Here is a 21623-nt window from a genome sequence, read left to right as displayed (position 1 = left end):
CTTCCACCTGTGAAAGTTGTCCTGGCTAGGCTGATAAACTATATGGTCACTCTCTTTTAGCATAGGTAAATCATTAAAAACAAATTAACACATGGCTCCTGGAAGAATTTGACTTCATTGATTTAGAAGTGATAAGGAAGAAAAATAGCAAAGTTTAAGTGTGTATCTTTTAAAAAATAAATCACTTTCCCGAATGTTTTTCCTGTCTCATAAGAGTACATTAATCTAACAACAAGGATCCTATAGAGCAGTCCCTGATGCTTTAGATCAGACAGATCCAAATTAATGTGCAGTTTTTAGGAATCTGACATTATTACTGGAATTATCTTTTCAGTTAACTGTATTTTATAGGGGTATATAGAGCAATATATGCTCTGTTGATTTTAATGAGTTGTGACGTCTGGTATTTTATATGCTTGAATATTTGCCCACATGTAGGAATATGGACTCAGCCCCTAATGGAAAATAACATAAAGGAACACTGTAAAAAATCAGAAGTTAGAATGTCATTTAGCCATCCAGAGATGACACAGTAATTAACTATTGACACTTGTGAATAAGCTAGCACAAATTAATCTTGACACATTTGCAGACGAGTGATATCTTACAGTGAACACTTTGTAATTATATTTCAAAATGAAAATTAAATGACACTTAAAACTAGGTTGTCATGCTCAATGAAGCGAGCATGTAGCTCAACCGATTGGCAAATAAAATTCAGAATTTGAGCCACATGGTGCTTATGTACCATACTTCACTGTGTCAAACCCATACGTCTAGAGTGGATGATAGTAATTGCACTGTGGTGTTTTGGATGCATTTCTATGCAGCACTTTATCATTTAGGAGGGACCATCAATATTAGATGTCTAGCGGTGTTTCACTGGATTGCTAAGAGGAAATGAATATTCAGAGATCCGGCATGTATACCTAGAGTTGCAGAGTTGTCCATTTCTGATTTGAATGGTGGTAAGCAGAGTGAGCCTTTTCAACTTGATTAAATACTATTTCCATTTTGCTTATAAAGCTTTGGGGAGGAGTGGTCCCATTTCTTAAACTGTAGCCTGTGTTAGGGGCAGCTTTATCATGACTTCTAGTATGAACCAGTCATCACCAGAAACCATTAAGCCATATTTGGGGGCAGACTGCTATTTGTCATCTTCTGCTGAAAGGAATGTAATTTGGGTATTTCCCTCTACTCTAGGCTAAAATATCAAAAAGACTCAGGAAGTATACAGCTGAGGGGTAATTCACACTCATTTCCAACACTGTCCATTTTAGAATGTTTTGGAAATAGAAGAAATAGGGAAGAAATAACTCTTGCCTATAGGCATCATGAAACCAAGTCATCCTAAGAGCTTTCTGGCCATTTTTTTCTCTGGCTTCCTAGGTTGGCAGTGAGTGTGTTCTCACTAAGGGGCATTCCCATGGGTTTCAAGCTCCAGCAGCTCAGATTTTGAGGTAATAAGCAGCCTGACACCTAACTCATGTTTTATAGTAAACACTATTATCCTAAAGAAGTTCTTTGCTCTCCTGAGGGGAAGATTCAGTCTTCAATGGGGCTTGCATTAAGTGGTTAATGTTTTTTTTTATAGACCAGATGACATGTTAAGATGTTGAATTTGTTGGATGAAGCAAGGGAATACAAAACTTATATGTGGATCCTGTACTATAAAACTAACACATTGCAGTAAAAAAGATGTGAATAAATATGAAATTTTGTTTGTTTAAAAAAAATGCTTTGTATGTTATGCATTACATCAGCAAAAAAAGATAAAAGTTTTTGATTTTTGCTGTTTTTTTTCTTTTGACATTCCCTTGACAATATTTGTAAGCATTATCAGTTCTAAAAATCTTTACAGTAAAAAAGGTCTCAACAAAGTAGGCCATATTATAGGTAATAGAAAGTTCTTTCATGTCTTTGCTTATGGATTTTACTTTTTAAATCCAAATTAAGCTCCTCAGAAACATGTAGCCAAAATTTTCCTGCCTTTATTCTCCAAGGATCAGATTTTGAAACTCCCATTCTTTCCAGATGACCAGTGCAGATATAGATGAACTGCTCACAAATGTAATACAAGGTGGGCAGTTTTCATGTACAGGTCAAGATTTAGGGGTAAGCAGAGAGATGGCACCTGTTTGAAATACTTCCCTTCTCTCCAACTTTCTGTTTCTGCCTCTCTCATTTTATAGGAAATCTTTCGTATTAGAAGTACAGTAAAATATTCTTGTAATACCAGGAGATGTACCTCAGGTAATGGCAAAGGTGTAAGCATTTCATTTTAACTTAATGAAATTTTATTTCTGATAGATTGCAAGACAACAGCAGCAACTCCTGCAACAGCAGCACAAAATTAATCTCCTGCAACAACAGATCCAGGTCTGTGTATTTATTACTCTTGTCTGATTATACTTAGATACTTTCCTCCTTGAAGATGGAATTTAAAATGCTGCAAATGCACCCTTCTCTATAAACAGCACCAATAGGGCTTTTATTCAAGGATGTTGTATACAGTTGTATAAATGAATGTAGGAAATATCGACTTGGTGGAAGTCTAAGCATTCTTTTCTGATGTGATGCATAAGCAGGATAAACCTTACCTTTTTTACCATCTGCCATTCGATTAATACAACCTAGTGAAAACATAATGGTTTCCAAGGTGGCATACTCATGCTAGTTTTATTGCCACAAAATTACTTGCTCTGTATTTTACCGTCTGATAGTATCATGGGTAGAAGCTTATGTTTATTTGCTTGTTAGGATGTCTGATTGGGCCAATTATGAGAAGAATCTTATGATCTAGGAAAAGGTTGGTAATAATTAATTTGTTCTTTTTATATATTAACTGCATTTCTGCTAGGTGCTAAAAGGAATATAAAGATTAGTAATTGTCTTCAAGAAGCTTATAGTCTAGAAAGGAAGAAAAACTTGTTCTTGAGTAATTGTAACACAGTTTAGAAATTTCTTTTTCTTTATTCCTCTTCTTTCTCTCTTTCTTTTTTTGGTGGCAGGGTAACACAATATAGAGATCATAATTACAATGGCCTGAGAAAGAATTCTGGTTTCTGTTATTCCGTTAGATATTTGACAGTTAATTCAACTAACAGCTATTTGACATAGATAAGGGAAGTGATCTCCATTTTTGGATATGCGCATTGTGGGTGTGTGACTTCTAGAAAGCCTTAGAGTAAGCAACTGGTTGTCTGGTGATTAAACCTCAGGCATACTGATCCCAGAGTTACACATACCCACCACAGCCTCTGGGTTTCTCTTGGTTGTTGTAGATATTTTCTATACTGGGATATATTATTCAGCCTAGTTGGGGCACTATATTCTGAATTATATTAGTCCTTTCCTTGGGATTAGTATTACACCTTCCTATGTTTTTAAAAATCATTTACATAAAGTTATTACTTATTTCACCTTACCAATGAAAAGTCAATGATTTAGATCTTTGCTTCATTGTGTAGTCACACTTAGTGTTCCGGGTAGTAGGCACTGCATTTAAAATACTGATTTGGTGTCTGAAGAAGTATTTGTACCTAATTTTGCACTTCGCCCATCTTTACTAGGAAGTTTTAACTAGTGTTTGCTGTTGTTGTTCTAATTAGTTCTGATTCTGTATTCCATACTCAAGTCTATATGTTTCAAAATAATGAATCCAAACATAATAGATAGTATGTCTCTGGCATTTTGGACAGTCAGCTTTTATAATTAAATCTTGGAATGATTTTTTATCCTGATATCTTATGACTCATGCTGAGATCCTTAATTAAATAACTGTCCAGGTGTTCCCTTGCTCTGCCCTTATTACAATTTTCAGTGTGTCTCCCACTGCTAAGGTCAAGAGGTTTAGCCTGTGGCTTCCTACATTTTTCTCTAGATTCCTCTCTAAGAACTTGGTAGGTGTTAAATAACCTGATTGTTTAGAGTACTCTCTGTTTCTCCTATTTGTAAAGCAGAAATGGAAGAAATTCCCTGAGATGTTTTCATATCAGTTACTTATTATTAATGTTTTTACTACCTCTTTATTACCTACTTCGTTATTTGTTTTAAATATATTTCACTTCTTAGTCCAAAGTTGTTTGCATTAACTGGATGTCTTAACTGACGTGTACCTGTGGTACTGAGGATCTCAGATGAATAGCAACAAAACTAGTTCAAAGTATCTTTGTGAAATATTATAGGCATTTATTGATGATATTTTATAGTCATAATGACTGTATGAGTTGAAATCTTTTTCAGGAAACTAGAACATGATCTTAAAATATTATTTGTCAGAATGTTCAATTTGAGAAGACAAGGAAATTGGTTTTTCAAGTGTTTTAATAGAAGTTCAATTGCTTTAAATTTTATACATATTTCTCATTGTTTAAATTTTTAAAAATTGAAGCCTTTCAGGCCTTGATCTCATCAGTATAAACTATAAAAATCATAGACAGATTCAAAATAGTTACATTAATTTTAGAAATATGGGATTCTTTGTAACAGGAATTCGTATTTTATTTTTTAAAAAAAGAGGAGGCAATAATCTGTATTACAGTTTAATCTGTCCTGAACTACTGCTTCACTGTCAGTGTTTATCTAATCGAGTATAAGACCATTCAAAGAATTTTTCAAATACTGAAAAACATTTACTCCTTACACAAAACATATTCATCTCTGACACAAAGCACATATTTGATAGTCAGAATTTTAGTTATTTTCTTGGGAGGGAAATGGGTTAAGTGTATTTTCACATAAGGTTTTTGGCCAGCCATAGGCATGATCAAATTTAAGAGAGAGACTTTTGTTGGACTCATTTTAATTTGAGCAAAATATGAGATTTAAGGAATGCTTCAAACATTTTTCTATCATGAAAAAACATTCTCTCTTTTAAAAACAAAACAAAACAGAGATTAAAATTAGGTAATAAATACAAAACCTAACTTCTCTTCTAAAACTGAATGAATACAGTGACAATTTGAGATCCCAAGTTTGACCTTTTTCCTTCTTTTAAAATCTTGTATTCTAGAACTTATTTCCTAATAGGGTCAGCAAGAGCCTTGGCAATTGGCCATAGATCATAAGTATCAGGTGATTATGTTCAAGATTGTTCTTTGCTTCTAGTTCAGAATGCTGACTTCTGAATTAATGCGTGTTGCTTTGGAACTTGCAATAAAATTCCAAAATTTTATTTTCTGTAATAAAAAGAAAGGAAAGAGTGTCTAACCTATTATAACAACCACACACAAACACATCTGGGTCTATAATAATGGAAGCAAATGAAAACCTGAACGATATGCACACATTGAAAGGCAGAATTCTTCATTAGCGATAGGAAAAGGCAGGATTAAGATAGTATTATAAAAAGTCTTTGAGCTTATTTTTCTTATTTGCAGTCATTCAAAACTTATTCTTTGTACGTAGTTAGAAATTATTTCATTTATGTATTTTTTCCTTGAATATAATTTTAATGTAATTTCGCCTTGGTAGTTTATAACTAAATTTTTAAAGAGATACTTTTTAAGACTATGTGGACTTCCCAAGTGGCACTAGTGGTAAAGAACCCACCTGCCAATGCAGGAGACCCAAGAGACATGGTTTTCATTCATGGATCGGGAAGATCCCCTGGAGGAGGGCGTGGCAGCCCACTTCGGTATTCTTGCCTGGAGAATCTCATGAACAAAGGAGTCTGGCAGACTAGAGTCCATAGGGTCACACAGAGTCAGACACGGCTGAAATGACGTAGCATGCATGCATGGTCTTTAAGCCATGCTGAAATCGTAAAATGATTTTATGAACCAGTGTTTTTATAGTTTTGATGAGTCATTTTTTACCATTTAAAAAATCATGTTAATAACTTTAAATTATTTTTAAAATTCGTTAATATCAACAGGTCTTTTAGTAGGCTGTTTGCTTAGTGAATTCTAATCCCTCTGTTTGTGCTTTGGGGAAAATGGTGATTCCTCTAATCTGTTACACAGTAAGTAATTCCCTGGATCAGAACAGATCAGATCAGTCGCTCAGTTGTGTCTGACTCTCTGCAACCCCATGAACTATAGCACGCCGGGCCTCCCTGTCCATCACCAACTCCTGGAGTTCACCCAAACTCATGTTCATTGAGTTGGTGATGCCATCCAACCATCTCATCCTCTGTCATCCCCTTCTCCTCCTGCCCTCAATCTTTCCCAGCATCAGGGTCTTTTCAAATGAGTCAGCTCTTTGCATCAGGTGGCCAAAGTATTGGAGTTTCAGCTTCAACATCAGTCCTTCCAATGAACAGCCAGGACTGATCTCCTTTGGGATGGACTGGTTGGATCTCCTTGCAGTCCAAGGGACTCTCAAGAGTCTTCTCCAACACCACAGTTCAAAAGCATCAATTCTTCAGCACTCAGCTTTCTTTATAGTCCAACTCTCACATCCATACATGACTACTTGAAAAACCATGGCTTTGACTATACAGACCTTTGTTGACAAAGTAATGTCTCTGCTTTTCAATATGCTATCTAGGTTGGTCATAACTTTCCTTCCAAGGAGGAAGTGTCTTTTAATTTCATGGCTTCAATCACCGTCTACAGTGATTTTGGAGCCCCCCCAAAAAACAGTGGAGCCACTGTTTCCACTGTTTCCCCATCTATTTGTCATGAAGTGATGGAACTGGATGCCATGATCTTCGTTTTCTGAATGTTGAGCTTTAAGCCAACTTTTTCACTCTCTTCTTTCACTTTCATCAAGACGCTCTTTAGTTCTTCTTCACTTTCTGCCATAGGGTGGTATCATCTCCATATCTGAGATATGGAGAATATCAATATCTCCATATTGATATTTCTCCTGGATAATCCCCTGGATATGAGGCCCAGAAAGTTAGATATTTTTGCTATTTCCAGGACAGAAATGGGGGTTTTCAGGTGGTGCTAGTGGTAAAGAACTCACCTGCCAGTGCAGGAGACATGAGATGTAGGTTTGATCCTTGGGTAGGGAAGATCCCCTGGAGGAGGGCATGGCAACCCACTCCAGTATTCTTGCCTGGAGAATCCTATGGACAGAGGAGCCTAGTAGGCTACAGTCCATAGGGTTGCAAAGAGTTGGACATGACTGAAGCAACTTAGCATGGACAGAAATGGCACAATTTTTATACAGTTTGTGGAAAGCAAAACTAACAGATCATGGAATATGGATCCTTGAATTTGGGAATATTGCTCTTGCTGTAATTTCAAAGAACAAATAACTGCTTCAGTAATTTCTTTCTCCTTGTCTCCCACATTGCACCATAGTATCTTAGTCAGTCTTTTGAAGCATTTTATTTATGAATTATATTGACTAGTAAACAAAATTCACTTTGAATCCATTGGATATATCAGCACATATTTACAACATTTTAATCAGTCATTAAATATGTTTAATCTATGCAAACTAGAAAATATTTTCTAACTCTTGATTTCTTGATCCATCCATATATTTATTTATCTAACCTCATTTGACCACGTCATGGTTTTGCAATCTAGAGAAGACATTCTTCATGGACATATCATATTTTTTGGTTTTGATTGAATGTCAGTAGAAACATATTTAATGACAGCATTTTGTTGCTAGAACTTAATCTTTGCAAGAGGATTCATTTATTAAAATATCTCTATGAGACACTTTCTTTTTCCAGACCTGAATAGTGTGATCCATATATTCATGTCTCTTTAGACCTCAATTTTAGAGTTAATACAAGTGGCTGTGTTGTGTACTATATAGACAGTGTCCTCTCCTCACATCACTGACCTGTCAACAGTGGTCTCTTAAGAAGGGACTGGTTGGTTGGGATTTTATTTGGCATTTGGCTTCCTGGGCCAGAGCCAGTGATTCAGTTAATTAATATACATATACCATTGGGGATAAAATTGTGAAACTTGAAATTTGTGGTTATTTGTTAATCATTATGATTAATATATGGGCTTCCCAGGTGGTGCTAGTGGTAAAGAATCTGCTTGCCAATGCAGGAGAGATAAAAGACACAGATTTGATCCCTGGGTTGAGAAGATCCCCCGAAGAAGGAAATGACTGAAGTGTTTCCAGACATGTTTCAGACATGACTGAAGCAACTTAGCATGATTAATATACAATATTCATTGTCTTTCTGTCACCATTTAATACATGAATTAGATGATGAACTCAGTCTGTGGAAGGCCTGAACTAATGCCATTGCTGCTGCTTGGCAGATACTTTCTCTTATCTGAAAACTTCTCTTTTAAACACTCTGATTACACATGCTGCTTATTTATACAACTAAGTGTTTGTCTCTTCACTGAAGTGTCACTCTATTCTTTAGGAGTATGTGAGTATTTTCCATACGTAGTGTTTTCTATTTTGATTATAATATATTCATCTGTGCTGTTTGCATATTTTGTGCGTCTGTATGTTTGTCATGTGGTGGAGTGCCATTAAATTGTGTTCTCCTTTCTTCCTACATAACCAGTAGTCGTATTAATATTATGAGTAGAGAGGTGATTGTTCTTAAACCATTAAACAGAATAACTTGAGATGTACTCTCACCTTTTAAGGAGATAAACCTTGCCTCTTGTTTCCTTCAATATGATTAACTACAGGCATTTCAGGTATCTGCTGAGCAGAACAAGGACTACCTTTTTATGTGAAGTAGTTGTCTAAAGATCAGAAATAATTACTTTGTACATTAGCCTTCATGGCCTGCATGACCTGGTTAATTAATTTTTTGCCAGGATAATAATAATAGATATATATTTGAAGATATGCTTCATCATTTAGTATCTAATTGACCTCTAATTTTAAGAGCTGGACCTTGCATTTATTGTCTTTTGGAATTGGCTGAACAGACAGCAGAAAAGACTGAGGAAAGTGAGGAACCTTGCAATCTCATATAGTTCCTCTGTTTTATGTTATATATGTTGTATCTCTTTGTTAATTATATTTAGCATTGATAAACAAAAAGCAATTACACTGCTCCTGTTTTGGCTCTAGCAAATAGTCCTTTTTTGGGTATTATTGATCAGGTAAGGGATCTCCTTTCAACAGCCTCTGAACAGGACTAAATAAACCCATTGAAAGTAACTCGATACTTCTATTAGCATTGTATGTGTATCTGATACTCTCGCAATGAAATGAGAGTTCTAAACAAAGCTTAGAAGTCTAGGATTAGCCCCCAGTTTCAGCAAACCCTTAAAATATTTTGTAATTCTATCTTCAATCATGAATTAGCCGGGAAAAACAGAACCTCTCTCCTCTATTTCTCTGCTGTATGCTGTTTTTAATTGCCCATGGGCAGGCTGCTGTGATCTTTGAAAGTTTAAATCCAAGATAAAAATGCAAATCTAATTATTTCTTTTATGTAATCGAATTAACTTTTTAAGTAATGATAGATGCTCTATAGCCTGCTTCTAACATTTTAATAATGAAGTTCCTGAATTATAAAGAATAGGTAAAGCTGCTATAATTCATGAATAGCAATGGCCTTAGATAAAAATATAAATTCTTATTGTGGATTAGAAACCGCGTGAGTTAATCACGCTAGATGGTTAAAGTTGGAGTGGATCTAGAAATAAAAAGAGGTTATACCGAACCAGATTCTTTTAGCTGCTATAATAGAATTATTAATCAGCTTACTACCTATTTTCTTATGGCAAAGATCTCATTCAGCTGACCAGAGCCTGATGGTGAATCTCAATGCTTTTCAAGCACTATTCTTTAGTTTCCTGAACTCTCTCTAGGTGACTCTCCCTTGTATCTTATCTACTTCTGCTTATCTCTCAGACTTTACTCCCCAGCTCCTTCTCAAATCAGGGAAAATTCAAGGAAGCCAAAGCCTCTCCTTCTCTGGGATTAAAGAAGAGTGCGAGAGTGCATTACCTCTTAAGGGGCAGGAGGGTATGGAGCCCAGTGGGCGGATGATCCAGGTGGTGCCAGCATATGACATTACATAACATAGAATCAGTTCCCCAGGGAAAAAGCAGCTCATTTCTCTGTTTCCCTTGATCTCTCTGATTACACTGAGGGCTCAGTTTGGTGTTAGTACACTTTAAACCCTTTTCAGGTTGTGCTAATCTCTCTCTTTGTAGGCAAGAGAGATCATCTTAGTCTCGGAGCTTTGGGGGACAATAGTGCTTGAATTAAAGTAAAACTTTTATTTTTATTGTTACATTATCATTTACTTAACAAGTGATTTTCTATTGAATTTCCTATTGGTTTTCTATTTGAGGTAGTGCTTTTGAAATAAATGTATTTAAGCAAAAAAAAAAGTCAATTTAATTAAAACTATAAGTAAGTAATAATTGGGTACTTGGATATGGCAAAGGTTATAAAGACAGTTCTTTAATGATGGAATTTTAAGACAATATTGCTGGAGCACTGCCCTGAGAGATGTCAGATGTTCTGCTTCCATTCTTCTGCTTTCACAGAATGTTAAACTTGGACACATCCTCTAGTGGTCCTCATGGTTCTCACTCACTGATCAGGGGTAGGGTGGGTACCTATTTCTATTGTACAGCAATATAGTGAGTTTACTGTTAAGCTATACGTAAAAATAACCCTAAGTTTATGTTTTCTCTATGTGTTTTTGAATTAAAATGCCCTTTCCTTTTATGAAGCATAGGTGATAATAGATGGTGTGTGTTTCATTTCTTTGTTTTCCAGTAATTTTAGTTGGTAAAATAAAAAGTTCCCAAATATATGTAAGTTCCCACTTCTGTTTTTCTTTGAAATTTCTTTGGAACTCTTTCTCTGGTGAAAATCCTTTACTTTATACAAGGGAGCTGAGGTATAGACAACAACTTGTCCAGGCTTAAAAAGCTACATGTTGTCAGAGCCATGACTTCAAGCTGCTGCTGCTGCTAAGTCGTTTCAGTCGTGTCCGACTCTGTGCGGCCCCAGAGATGGCAGGCCACCAGGCTCCACCATCCCTGGGACAAGACTAGTACTATTTCCAACATTCCAGGTTGTAACTCAATTTGCCCTTTTTGTGATATGAAAATCTTAGTGCACTTTAGTTTCCCAGTTTGTAAAATGTAGATAATAATACCTAACATCTAAAATCTCATTACACTCTCTTTATCCTTAAATAGAAAAAGAAAAGAAGATTGGCTGTTAGAATCAGTTTATATCTCAGAACTAGTACAACTTTGGCTGCATCCTCACAAAAAAGAGATAAAAAGAACAAAATTGAAATCTTTTTGTAACATGGTATGAAATACATTTGCGGCTAAGTGATTCTTTTGGTGCGTGCATGCTAAGTTGCTTCAGTCATGTCCAACTCTGTGCAGTGCTATGGACTGTAGCCTGCCAGGCTTCTCTGTCCATGGGATTCTCTAGGCAAGAACACTGGAGTGGGTTGCCATGCCCTCCTCCAGGGGATCTTCCCGACCCAAGGATCAAACCCAAACCTCTTAAGTCTCTTGCATTAGCAGGCAGGTTTGTGGCTCAGCTGGTAAAGAATCCGTTTGCAATGTGGGAGACCTGAGTTTGATCCCAGGGTTGGGAAGATACCCTGGAGAAGGGAAAGGCTACCCACTCCAGTATTCTGGCCTGGAGAATCCTGTGGACTATACAGTCCATGGATGACTGAGCAACTTTCACTTCACTTCACTTCTTTACCACTAGCACCACCTGGGAAGCCCAATTTTTTTTTAATTGATTTAATTGAAGTTTAATTGAGCTACAATGTTGTATTAGCTTCTTTTTTTTCTTTTTTATTCATATATATTTAATATAAATTTATTTATTTTAATTGAAGGCTAATTACTTTACAATATTGTATTGGTTTTGCCATACATCAACATGAACCCACTACGGGTGTACACGTGTTCCCCATCCTGAACCCTCCTCCCACCTCTCTCCCCATACCATCCCTCTGGGTCATCCCAGTGCACCAGCCCCGAGCATCCTGTATCATGCATCAAACCTAGACTGGCGATTTGTTTCACATATGATATTATTCATGTTTCAGTGCCATTCTCCCAAATCATCCCACCCTTGCCAATTCTTTTGGTATTTACATATAAACGTCTTAGTTAATGATACAGTTGAGTCGGCGAAAAAATTCTATGGATCCAAATGCATTTTTGGCTGACCCAGTACGTTCTAGGAACTTAAAAGTGATAGGTCTCTATGCTGAGGCTCAGTCACCTTTAATGTTAGTACTTGTTTTTATAGCAATCTTCTGCAGTGTTAAAAGTGAGCAGTGGTTTCAAATTATTTTTTTCTGTGAAATCGGCTAATTTGATATATATGAGGAATGTATGAATCTGAATGTACTTTTGTGCTGGATTTGTACATATAAATAGAAGGTAGAAAGAATAAAATGCATTGCTTCAGAGCGTATGTAATCCAGAACCAGCACAAGTATCAGGGACAAATAAATCAAGATTTAAATTCCGGTTCTACTACTTATTAGTTCTGTAACATGTTTTGTTACTTACTAGCCCACTCCAATACTCTTGCCTGGAAAATCCCACGGACAGAGGAGCCTGGTAGGCTGCAGTCCATGGGGTCGCTAAGGGTAGGACACGACTGAGCGACTTTACTTTCACTTTTCACTCTCATGCATTGGAGAAGGAAATGGCAACCCACTCCAGTGTTCTTGCCTGGAGAATCCCAGGGAAGGGGGAGCCTGGTGGGCTGCCGTCTATGCGGTCGCACAGAGTCTGACACGACTGAAGCGACTTAGCAGCAGCAGCTATAACAAAAGTTACTTCGTGTCTCTGAGCATGTGTTTCCTAATTACTAAAAAAATGAATAATGATAGTACCTTACTAGCTGTGGGATTGGAGAAGGTGATGGCACCCCACTCCAGTACTCTTGCCTGGAAAATCGGAGGAGCCTGGTGGGCTGCAGTCCATGGGGTCGCTAGGAGTCGGACACAACTGAGCGACTTCACTTTCACTTTTCACTTTCATGCAATGGAGAAGGAAATGGCAACCCACTCCAGTGTTCTTGCCTGGCGAATCCCAGGGATGGGGGAGCCTGGTGGGCTGCCGTCTATGGGGTTGCACAGAGTCGGGCACGACTGAAGTGGCTTAGCAGCAGCAGCAGCAGCTGCGGGATTAGAGATCATCATTAAAAAAAAAAACTCGACTAAGTGCTCAATGCATTTTATCTATAACTATCATCATTGTTGTATGAGCTATAGGAATAAATTCAGAGTCCCTAACAGTGAAACACACATGTACATATTTAGCGACTACATGTTTAGCATGTTTATATTTACATACATATGCATATTTAGAACCCACAAATTAGTGATGTGAATATAGGATAATCAATGTGCAAGCACTGTAATCAATTAGTATCACCAGGGCAGTCTCGACCATAAGAAGGGACAAAAATTTTCTCTGGCTGCCAAAGGAGAACTATTTTAATTGTGAGTAAGAGGAGAGTAAGGTTTATCAGGTACTCAGAAATGGTTGACCAAGAATTAGGTAGAACTGCCTAGAGAGTGTCTAAAAAGGAATGTGGCATTTTATTCTAGAAATTAGGGTCAAATTCTTACTTTTCACACTAAAACGGGCTTTTCTATTAGATCAGTAGTGCTTGTGGGATAGTAAATGAACCTTTTCAATTTATTTTATAGCTTTTTTTTTTAATACACAGATGAAGTTAGTGATGTAGCGGCACAAAATGCGAAAGTCCTGCTTGTTTAAAATAAAGTTGTTCATATAAATCTTATGTATGCCATCTCCTGTAAGTCAAGCATTTGCCCAGCTTTTGTGAATTATGTCTGTACTTAGAATTTAAGAAGTTAAACAGTATGCATACCAGACTTGAGAGATGGGAAATAAAAATTGATATACTGTGTGACACTTGATATAGCACAGAGAAATATCTTTTAAATTTTAAAGGATATACTGACATAACCATTTTTAATTCACATAAGGTAACTCCTACTCAAAGTTATTAATGTTAGAGTCAGATATTTTTACTTGTTCAAAATAAAAGAAAATAAATGATGCAAAAGATGTAATGTCTCAGTGTGAGACATTGAAGTCATTTTAGCTGCCACCCAATCTATTAAGAAAATGTTAAAGTTGTAGCATTAAACAATGAAAGTTAAGGAATTCACAAATCAGAATAAGGAGTAAAGTTCATCCCCAGTCAGGTCATAGTCATGACTTTTGTTAAATATACACTTCAGTGGATGATTTTTATCTTAAAATGTCTACAGATGAGTTTCTACAGTGGCTGAGATTAGCGGAGCTGGAAAGAGCTCTCAGCTAGGCTGACTCTGCTTCTTGAACATGTTGACAAGGTGAACACACTGTCTTAAAAAAAACTCTAAACTTAAAAACAGGCCATGCTTGTTCCAATGCTGGAAATCATTCATTTCCCAGCCTTTCAAATGTTGGCTCTTTCTTATACATCCTTTAGTTGTATTATTAACAGGAAAAGAGGGGAAAACCCCAAGAAAACTGATTTTACTTTTGGTTCTCTAATAACTTTTGTTCCGTTTCAAAAGTTGTGATGATGTCAAGAACCAGTTTCCCAAACAGAAAAGCGTTAACTTTTGTACTGTTATTTAATAAAAGATGTAAGTCTTAGTTTGGCATTTTTAAAGCTGGATTTGGCAGAAGTCTTTTGTTAATTTATATATAGTTAAATACAGGGCACTTTTGTCACTGAATGTTGTCTAAGGAGGCAAGAAGAGGACTGAAACTTCTGGGAGAAGAAGGATCTCTAGCTGCTGGTTCAGGTATTTGTTTGTTTTAAAGGACCCTTTCCCCCACTCTGAGGTTGTCAGTCTCTTCTTTCTCCAGACTTGCATTTCACTGAAAATTGTGAACGTTATGATGTTATTCAGTCATTCAGTAGTGTCTGACTCTCTACGACCCCTTAGACTGCAGCGCTCCAGGCTCCTCTGTCCTCCACTATCTCCTGGACTTTGCTCAAACTATGTCCATTGAGTCATTAATGCTATCTAACCATCTCATCCTCTGCCTTCTCTTTCTCCTTTTGTCTTCAGTCTTTCCCAGCATCAGGGTCTTTTCCAGTGAGTCAGCTCTTCACATCAGGTGGCTAAACTATTGGAGCTTGAGCATCAGTCTTTCCAATGAATATTCAGGGTAGATTTTCTTTAGGATCAACTAGTTTGATCACCTTGCAACCAAGGGACTCTCTTGGAGTCTTCTCCAGCACCACAGTTTGAAAGCATCAATTCTTCAGTGCTCAGCCTTCTTTATGGTCCAACTTGCAAATCCATACATGACTACTAGGAAAAAAAATAGCTTTGACTATAAGGATCTTTACTGGCAAAGTGACATGTCTGGGTTTTTTTTAATATGCTTTCTAGGTTTGTCATAGCTTTCCATCCAAGGAGCAAGCGTCTTTTAATTTCATGGCTGTAGTCACCATTTGCAGTGATTCTGGGACCCAAGAAAATTAAGCCTGTCACTATTTCCATTGTTTCTCCACCTATTTGCCATGAAGTGCTGGAACCAGATGCCATGATCTTTGTTTTTTGAATGTTGAGTTTTAAGCCAGCTTTTTTACTCTCCTCTTTCACTTTCATCAAGGGGCTTTTTAGTTTCTCTTCGCTTTCTGCCATAAGGGTGGTATTATCTGCCTATCTGAGGTTATTGATATTTCTCCTGGCAATCTTGATTCCAGCTTGTGAGTCATCCAACCATGGCATTTCACATGATCTACTCTGCATAGAACTTAAATAAGCAGGGTGACAATATACAGCTTTGTCTTACTCCTTTCCCAATCTTGAACCAGTCAGTATTTCCACGTCCAATTCAAACTGTTGCTTCTTGACCCACACACAGGTTTCTCAGGAAACAGTAAGGTGGCCTGGTTATGATAGCTTCTAGATAAGCAGCTTAGTATCTGGAAGCTGGAGTTTGAAGGAATCAACATGGTTATACTGATAGAAGAATGAGCTTAGATGCAGAAGGTGATGGAGAGGAAGAAAGTGCACATGAGTTGAAAGCTATTACCTTCCTTAGTGATGAATAACAGAGGTTCAAGGAAAAGAAAACCTAATTCCAAGTTTCCTCTCCACTGTATTCCATGTAATTCTTTGCAATGCTTTGTGCAGACTCAAATTTCTAAATTTTGTGCTTGAAGATTAGATGGAGAGGAGAAACTGTTAGATGACCTGATATTTGTCTTTGGAAAAGTAGAGGGGAGCATGCAAAAGTGAAATATTGGGTTCTAGCTGGAGGATAGTCTTGGACAGTCAGTTAGACCAGGTCAGTGATAGAGCAAACATATAGTCTACTCCTGGAGGACTTCCAGCTTGTGGCTGGAATATGTGTAATGGAAGGGTGGACACCCGGGCAAAGGAAAATGAAGTTGTGCTTTTGAAATTGGCCTCCACACAACAGCTATTTTTCTGTTGAGAGTATCTGATTTCATTCTATTGTGTATTGTCACATACGCTGGTCTCTGACAGGGCCCTTTCATGGATTCCATATTAAGGTGGATTCCATACCCTCTGTTTAGGTCCACAGCCCCCCTTATCAATACAGCATCTTTCAGTCTCAGTAAAGTACAGTATCTTTCATTATCAACAATTCCCTGACTGTGGAAAGCCAGATTGGTGATATACAGTATACCTCAAGTCGTTAAGATTACAAAGGCAAATGACTTGTGTAGCAGAATTATAAACTATTTTATTGTTTTAGATTAGTTTAATTTTTTTCTAACACATTGCTTTTGTATAAGAAAATCAGTTTAAAAATGTAAATGTACATTGAAAGACCCTTGTTTTCAATATCAGGAAAATTATTAAATTTATTATGGTATGTTCATGTGATCAGCTGTTATAGACTATTAACAATGATACTGACAAGTAATTTTTAATGATTTAGAATAATGCTTTCAACATAACATTAGATGGCAGGAAAAAACCCTAGAACATAATAATCTAAATACAGTACAATCTTGGCTACATAAAAATAGGCATTTTAAAAAAGACTGCAAAAGGATACATTGCTTTTATAATTAACTTTATTATTATTTTACTTTAAAAATACAAGTAACAGAAAAGGAGGAGATATCTATCCTTTGTGATCACCTCAATAGTTTGTGTTCACCAAATAGATAATCAAGTCTTACAACCTGACTGTTATAACATTTCTGGTTTCCTTCATAGAGCACTCAGTTAATCAAAAAAACAACCAAGTATCTAGATAACTGAAAAAAATACACAGATATAGATCTTTCCAGTTCTTTCATGCTATTTTACTGTCTTTGCCTCTATGCCTGCTCCATCTCTTACTAATTTTCCCAACTTCGCCTATGTCACTGAATTAATTCCATAGATTTGTTTGTTCCCTATAGCTCAGATAGGCCACGATTTCAAGTCTAGGGAAAGAGAAGATGTGGAGATAATTATTGATCTTCTCACACCTAACTTTTTATTCTCCCTTCTATTGAAGACACAGTCCCCACTGAGAAACAGAATAGGATTAGGGAAGCATAGAAGGGCAGAAAGAAGCATAGGCTTGGCCTCAAGATGCCCGCCCCTAGTCTTGGTCTGCTTGAAATAACAGTACCTCTTGTAAGGTCGGACCCCAGGGGCCATGATGGGCCGCCCCTCGTCTCCCTCCCGCCAAGAAGGTCCCTAACAGAAGGAGCCTCCCGGATCCCGGGGACCAATGACAGCACAGTTCGCCAGCTAAAGCCGCCCCACCTCCACCCCGTAGAAGGACCTATCAGCCCGCGACACCTCGACCCAGCAACCTATCCAAACCCCCCATCCATTAACCTGCCCATCCCTCGCAGTGTGTATATATAAACAAACTTCTAACAGGTCAGGAGGCCTGGACTTCCTCGACCTGCCCCATTTAGTCAGGGAACCCCACCCGGGAGCGCTTAGCCATTAAAGCCTGTTAGACACTCTTTTGGTGTCCTGGTCGTCTTTTACCTAACACCTCTGGCAAACATTCTTTTACATCAATTCTCATTTCCATACATTTAGGAATAAGGATCATTGTACAAAATTATTCCTAAAATTCTTCGTGACTCTGACCCCCTGTGATTCTAGATAATGAAAATTAACTCTGGTTCTTAGAACGTGGAGAGCAGTAGGTAGTCTCTGCTGCAAAGCTTTCAGGCAAATGTCAAGTCTGGCCACAGCATAAGCCATGTCCACTTAGGAATGTTTGCATTTTAAACCATTGAAAGGTTTTGAATTATGAGGTCAAATTCATGTTTCCTTTGTGGAGTTTTGTGATGGCTTGTAATTCCTGCCACATGAAATAATGGCTAAGGGGGATTTTTAGAGAAACATTTAGGAAGAGGGCCTGTAAATGCCCGCTTTCAGGCCACACCAAACACATTTCTGCAGCCAATGACAAACTCCTGGCATTAGAGTTGTATAATGGAAAGGGTGACACAAACTTAATTTTAGTGTTGCAAGTGAAATATTATAATTTTAGGGGAAAAAATCCTTATAGCTTTGCTAACGTATTAATTGCAGGAAATTACAGCATATCCTAGAGAAGTATTATGTCAGTGGCATGTATAGCATATAACACCTTTTCCTAGTCTCTCTTGTTTTTACCCCAAGTGTTGCATTTTCATTTGAAAGGAGATGTGTTAAGTAGTTAGAACTTTGTCTAACTGTGGGGGTGGTGCCGAGTGTGGCTGACTGAAAACAATTAAGCTGTGAAGGGAAGACTTCTTGGTTGTTTCCTGGGAGTGGGTTTCCTGCTTGAAGCATAATGTTGATGTGGCTATTCCTTTGGCCATTTCCTCTTTTCTGGCTTGTTACGTTTTATCTCCTAGTACCAATAAATTCTCCAACTACAATTTATTCATTGGGTTGCAAGATAAAGAATGAGAGAATTTCATTTCTGATGTGTGGTAGTTTAATATGGTTTTCCGATTTCCTCCCATTTTGTTTGAAGTAAATAGGGTAATTACTCACTAAAATTCTAATATCTTTCAGGGCTTTAGGGATGAATCTAAAACAGAACCATATAATGTTTTATTTAAGCAAATCCATGTTCTTATTAGGCAGTTCACCTTAATGTCATTTTTTATAAATAAACTTTGTTTTATTTTTTCAAGGGTTATTTAATTAATTTTGTTGTACTACCATAGTCTGACATCTGCATCTGCTAAGGCCTGCAGGATGTGATTTGCGGTTTAAAAATGAAAATAATTTATTATTTTTAAATGATAAATCATTCAGGAATGATACATAAATATGAATGTAAAAGCATCTGATGCACTTCTATTTCTTTCTTTTTTTCTTTTATACTAAAGCATATCTACAGTTTATCTGTTTTTGCACAGAGCACTTATGCCAGTTGTACATTTGATTAATATCTAACTGGATATGAGTGAAACCTATTCTGGAGAAACTACTGCCGTGCCAGCTTCTTGAACTGTTTATGGTCTCCATTAATTGTAGGGCTTTGCCATATAACCATTGTGTAGATCTGGTTTTACTTATCAAATCCAGATCTGCTTTTTCTCCCCCTGTGGAGCAGGGTGAAGTTCCTTGTGCTACCAGCTTCTTATTTGGGGTTTCATAGCATGTTGGGAATTGAAGCTGTCAGCCCTAGAACTCCCAGTGTCTCTGTGGAAAGATTAACATTGCTAAAGTAAATCTTTGGTAAGTTTGCTCTACATGCAACACAGTCAGGTTAAACAATTATTTTACTTTTTAGTTAAGTATTTATTTTATTAATATGGACTTATACTCATTTTGTCTGCCGCCTTTTGCCCTGTTTTGGATGAGTTGCTCCAAACTGGAAGCTTTTAAAGTCTTGTCTTTAGTCTTTCACCGTAGACTCCATATTTTCCCCCAGCGGGAGGAGTAGGTGAGAGAATGAGGTGAGGGACAATACAGAGAAGATTTCTGTGAAAAAGTTAACATTGTCTTTTCTCCTTAAGAAAGCTTGAAGATCATATTTTCTTTGGAAATGAGATTGTATGAGGGAGTATTTTGGTTTGGTTTATAAAAAGACTGTTTCACTTTCCTAGTGAAAAGGGCTGGCTGTTCAGTAGTAGTCTTAATTTCCACCCTGAAAGAACTCATGTTGGCTGTGTGTTTGCAAAGGGACAAAATATATTGAGTTTAAATAGAGAGCAAGTCTGTCCCATTCTGGTCCTTAACAGTTACATTTTTGCCAGAGCTAGCTCCTGAATCTGGGTTGAAAAACAGCTGGGTGATGCACTGGTAATTCATAAAATGGGTGTTCTAATTATTAACTGTAAAATGAAGGAAAGATATTAAGGAGACAATGCCTCTTCATTTATGCTGACAGTGTTTGGGAACATTCTCATTACCTTTTTGGCTAAGAAAGTCTTAACTACATTCTGAAAAAAAAAAAAATAGAAGACTTTTTTTTTTTTAATTTAACTAACTAGCTGTGAAGTTGTATAAGAGAAAACACTTTGAAAAATGGTCAGCGCACTCGTGTTTTAAGCACAGCAAATGAAATGATTTATTGGGTTTTATACACATTCTGTAAAGGGTAAGCATTGCTAACAGAATGAGTGGCAGCCTCTGGGAGCTGAACGGGCCCTAGGGACTAGGCTTTGTTCCTCTGGTCTTGACAGGCATGTGTCTCTGTTAAATGAGAGCTTAATTTCTCTCATATGTGAACAATTTTCAAGCCCAACAAAGGCAGCCAGGACTGGAGCTATTTAAAAGAACCAGCTCAGGAGGAAGCATTCTTGAAGAAAGGGGATGCTAAAAGGCTAATTACTCACCATGGCTTAGCAACTATTTTATTTTTTCCGTAAGCAAGGTTTATTAACATGGACATACCACTTAAAAAAATAAATAAACACACTTTAAATTACAAATTATATTTTTATTCTTTGTGAAGTAGCCATTTACTGATCTCTGCTCATTGAAAAGAAGTGCCCCCATCATCAGTGGTGTATATCATGGAATATTAATTCACCAGAGGGGGAGGGGAGAGGCTAATATACTTTGGATCCTTTTTCTCTCAAGTGGAAGGAATTTAAACTATTTTCTAAGCAGCATGCTTGGCAACACCATAAACCTTTTCTTTAGACAATAATTGCTTAAAATGTGGAGGGGATCTTTATTTTGACATTTTCTGTGGGTGTTTCAAACTATGATTAGTTTGTCTCAATTTCTGGACTCTAGTATCTGGGGAAAAAAATCCATATTGATAAATAGGCATATATAGGAGGTTACAGATATATCTACACTTAGACCTTCCATATTTTCTTAAAGAGGTTTTGTAAACTGGATCATTTCCTGATTTGGAATTGTATTAGAGTCCTCATTGGCCCTTTATCTTAATTTTTGACCACTGATCTTTAAATTTCTGTACTTTTCCTCTCGAGCTTGGTATCTTTTTCAGTTGGTAATGATCTATAAATAAACATTTAAATGTATTTATGTGGTAACTGTTTTATAATGTTTTATAAAGGTGAAAGTACTTAAACAAATTATAATCACCTTCTTATTTATCTATTTTGTGTGTTTTAAAAATAAGACATACTAATTATTCAAGTTGTTTACAAAAAAAGAGTTTAGAAATGTGAGGTGAACTTTCATCCAATGAAAACACTAAGTTGAATATTGAGACCCTTTGGCCAAATTTGCCTTGTGAGTTATTTTAGAGCTAAAAATGTGACCTAGATTTTCTTGATGATCACCAATAATTTGCTGAATGACCTTTGGCAAATCAGTT

At 36.9% G+C, this 21623-nt stretch overlaps 1 protein-coding gene across 11 annotated transcripts in view; it reads left to right on the top strand.

Annotated features, from left to right (window-relative positions):
* Window positions 1-21623, top strand: part of SOX6 (SRY-box 6) — a 715392-nt gene that overhangs the window by 489845 nt on the left and 203924 nt on the right. For all 11 annotated transcript variants that reach the window (XM_018059595.1, XM_018059594.1, XM_018059593.1 and 8 more), the window contains one exon: window positions 2311-2379. In XM_018059595.1, coding sequence (XP_017915084.1) covers window positions 2311-2379 — 69 coding nt within the window. The remainder of the gene's footprint in view (window positions 1-2310; window positions 2380-21623) is intronic.

The sequence above is a fragment of the Capra hircus genome, chromosome 15, assembly GCF_001704415.2.
Source record: "Capra hircus breed San Clemente chromosome 15, ASM170441v1, whole genome shotgun sequence".
NCBI classification, from domain to species: domain Eukaryota; kingdom Metazoa; phylum Chordata; class Mammalia; order Artiodactyla; family Bovidae; genus Capra; species Capra hircus.
This window is presented reverse-complemented; position numbering and strand designations above follow the sequence as displayed.